Genomic DNA, 3,223 nt, shown 5'->3' on the forward strand with positions numbered 1-3,223 from the left:
AATATGTTATATATTTTTATTTTATGTTCGTTTTGCAGCATAAATTGGTTACACAAAAACAATCTGATTGGTTGATTCCAATAAATCTGACTTTTAGTACGTATATTAACTGAAAATGTCATATTAATCATTTTTTATTTTTAATGATAGATAAAACATTAAGATAAGTTTTAATAATACTAATATCTAAGTTTTAATAAGTATTTTCATACATGTCAATGATAATAATAAAAATTCAATCAAAAATTCATTTATTTTTTAATTCTAATAAAACAAAATTTAATAATTTTTTTATATTATTATATTATATTTTGAATAATTTTTCTTTAAATTTATAAAATATTTTTTATTAATTTCAATGAAAAATATTTTTAAGATATTTTTATGTTTTTTAAAAATAATCAGTATAAATACACATCTAATTTTATTTCAATTTATCAGCATATAAGCATATTATACAAGATTAATATAATATAATAAAAACAAATTGTTTTTATGCCTTTTCGAAATATTCACGATGAATATCTATACCGCGAAATGCTCTATTCTTGTCGCAACATTTTTCATGACCGGGATGTTTTTGACAAAGATCACAACCACACACTGGTTCGCGTGGTACTTGCGGACCGCATTTAGGTGGACAAGGAGGTGGTGGCTTTGGTTTTTCTTCACAACAACATGCTCTACAAGGATCCTATAATTTTTTTTATAAATTTCATGTTTTTACATTCAAAAATTTTAATCTAAAAATTAATAAATGAAAAAAAAATGATTTAAAAAATATAATACAAAAACGAAAAATGATTGATCACACAAAGATGATTGATATAAAACTAAATAAAATTATTAAAAATACCTGCATTTTAATATAACAACAAGATTTAATTGGAGAACAGAAATCAGTAGGACTTTTATATTCGAATTTCTTTGTGGAATCAAATTTTTTATCTTCGTCGGACGGTTTTAAATCATTTTTGGGTTCTTCTTCGATTTTTTTCTTTTTCATATAAGGAGGACATGCAGATTTCTTTTGTGAAGAAATCCAAATAATTCCAGTATTTACTAATTAAATAATAAATTATCTAAGAAAAAAACTAATTTATAAAAATTCTAAAGAATTTACATTAAAAATATAAATTACTTACGAACTTTATTCCATACACTTTTGCATGAATTTTCATCAGTCATAATTTTTTATTTTTAAACTAATATTGTTTTCAAAATATTTTATTATTTTCGAAGTAATTATTTTAATACTTTATAAATTTTAATAATTTATTTTTTAATGGACAACCAAAATTAGGAATTATTTCATGATTGATATAAAAGAATTTATTCGATCTTCAATCTTTTCTTGATGTTTTCTTGTGAATGAATTTTTTAAATACTTGATATTTATCTTTTTATTTCTTAAATATTTTAAATATTTTAAATAACTAAATGTCAAAACAACACATTTTTTATAAATTACAATAATTTAAATATTTAAATTTTAATTAGTTAATAATTTGGAAACATATATTGTACAATATATTATTGATATAAATATAATACAGAGGTCAGGAGAGTATTTCCTCTATTCCTTCTATTGTTCACAGATACGCGATTCTTTATGATTTTTATGATGTAACATTTTTGGCCCATTTTCATGAATATGTTAAATTTGTGGAAATCAACCAATCAAATTTAGATTCTTTTCATTTGTCAGCTTACGAAATTAGTTATAAATTCATTTTATAATTTATTATTATATTTATTATAGTTGTAAGTTCATTTTATGATTTATTTTATAATTTTAAATTTAATATTATTTTTTATTAACATCGTTGTAATTATTACTAAATGTTGATGTATATTAAAATTATATATATATATAATTTTTATAGTAAAATTTAATTATTTTAAATTAAGAATAGAAAAGAATTAAAAAAAAAAAATTAATTTTTTTATTATTTTTTCATAATATAAACAGAAAATATTAAAATATGTAGAATAACTATATAACTATAAAACCAATGTTCTATTTTGATTAAATTTATTTTGTTTTTTGATTATGTAATTAATTTTAATTCGAAATAAGTTTCAATCAATTTTATCATAGGAAATATAATATTTCAAAGTATTATACATAAAACAAATGTAATTATAATATTGTAATTTTGACATAATTACAATTATGTATTTTTAATGTAATATTTTTAATTTTTAATCTATTACTGTGTATAAATTTAATATTTATAAAAAGAAATGGGTGATTATACTGTATCATTAGATCCTGAAACAGAAATGTTTTGTACATTATATTTATTTGAGAATGTCCAAAATTCTAATGAAATACGTAGGAAAGTTATGAATAATGAACTTTCTTGCGCTGTTATAAAAGCATCACTTATAGTAGATCCTTTCCAAATAATAATAGCTGCTAATAAAACTGCAATTAGTGCAAGGATGAATCAGATTACTACAAAAAATATATATACTGAAGTATTATTTAATTTATCAACTTCAAAAAATATATCACGTACATTAATAGAATTTGGAATCAGTGATAATGATAAAAATATACTAATAATGTTAATATGCAAAGAAAATGATAAAAAATTAATGTCAAAAACAATAATGGATGTTGTAAAAGGAGAAAAGATATCAATTTCAAGATTATCTGAGTTTACAGACTTTGATTTAATAAAGAAAATATATAAAATTGAAGAAGATGAATTAAATGTTTCTAATTTTATTGATTCTATTGTTTCTAGAATTAGTTGTAAAGATTTTATGTCATTGAAATGAAAATAAAATTTTTAATGCTGTAATAAATATGAAAAATATTATAATTAATGTATCAATTTCTTTTTTAAATAAATATTTTAAATGTATCAATTGTATAATATGAATAATATTTTAAATAAATAGTATAATTATGTGATTTATTTATTAAAAGATAAATTTTATTAATTTATATTTACTCTTTTTTTCATGTTTATTTTTATAAATTTTATAGCAACTTAAACACTATAATAATAAATTTTCTTTAAATATTTGATATTGAATTTTAAATTTTTAGTATATAAATATTACAATCATAATGATTCACAATATAATTAATTAATTGTAATCAAATATGATAATAATATGAAAAAAAATAGTTATATTTTGCAAGTTATACACTACTTATAATTGTACATATAAAGGATTATTATAAAAAGGATAATTGAAAAGTAGG

General features: G+C 18.6%; 2 protein-coding genes across 2 annotated transcripts; one reads left to right on the forward strand and one right to left on the reverse strand.

Moving 5' to 3' along the window:
* Nucleotides 1-493: 493 nt before the first annotated feature.
* LOC122713649 (late cornified envelope-like proline-rich protein 1) lies at nt 494-1,222 on the reverse strand. The gene is made up of 3 exons (XM_043934304.1): nt 1,146-1,222; nt 857-1,062; nt 494-694 (listed from the first exon to the last, which is right to left on the reverse strand). The coding sequence occupies exons 1-3, from the start codon at nt 1,186-1,188 to the stop codon at nt 494-496; spliced, it is 450 nt and encodes a 149-aa protein (XP_043790239.1). The 5' UTR covers nt 1,189-1,222.
* Nucleotides 1,223-2,134: 912 nt separating this feature from the next.
* On the forward strand, nt 2,135-2,820 carry LOC122713617 (EKC/KEOPS complex subunit TPRKB-like). Its single transcript, XM_043934222.1, has one exon. It carries the CDS (start codon nt 2,248-2,250, stop codon nt 2,788-2,790), a length of 543 nt encoding a protein of 180 aa, XP_043790157.1. The 5' UTR covers nt 2,135-2,247; the 3' UTR covers nt 2,791-2,820.
* The last annotated feature ends 403 nt before the right edge of the window (nt 2,821-3,223 follow it).

The sequence above is a fragment of the Apis laboriosa genome, unplaced genomic scaffold (genome assembly GCF_014066325.1).
Source record: "Apis laboriosa isolate Shangri-la unplaced genomic scaffold, ASM1406632v1 scaffold25_cov139, whole genome shotgun sequence".
Classification (NCBI taxonomy): Eukaryota; Metazoa; Arthropoda; class Insecta; order Hymenoptera; family Apidae; genus Apis; species Apis laboriosa.

What these genes read in the sequence shown, in the direction of transcription:
- LOC122713617 (XM_043934222.1), top strand. Translation starts at nt 2,248, where the DNA reads ATGGGTGATTATACTGTATCATTAGATCCTGAAACAGAAATGTTTTGT.
- LOC122713649 (XM_043934304.1), bottom strand. Translation starts at nt 1,188, where the DNA reads ATGACTGATGAAAATTCATGCAAAAGTGTATGGAATAAAGTTC. An exon ending in AAGTGTATGGAATAAAGTTC is followed by an intron (nt 1,063 to 1,145) that starts GTAAGTAATTTA and finishes TTATTTAATTAG; the next exon opens with TAAATACTGGAATTATTTGG. An exon ending in GTTGTTATATTAAAATGCAG is followed by an intron (nt 695 to 856) that starts GTATTTTTAATA and finishes AAAAAATTATAG; the next exon opens with GATCCTTGTAGAGCATGTTG.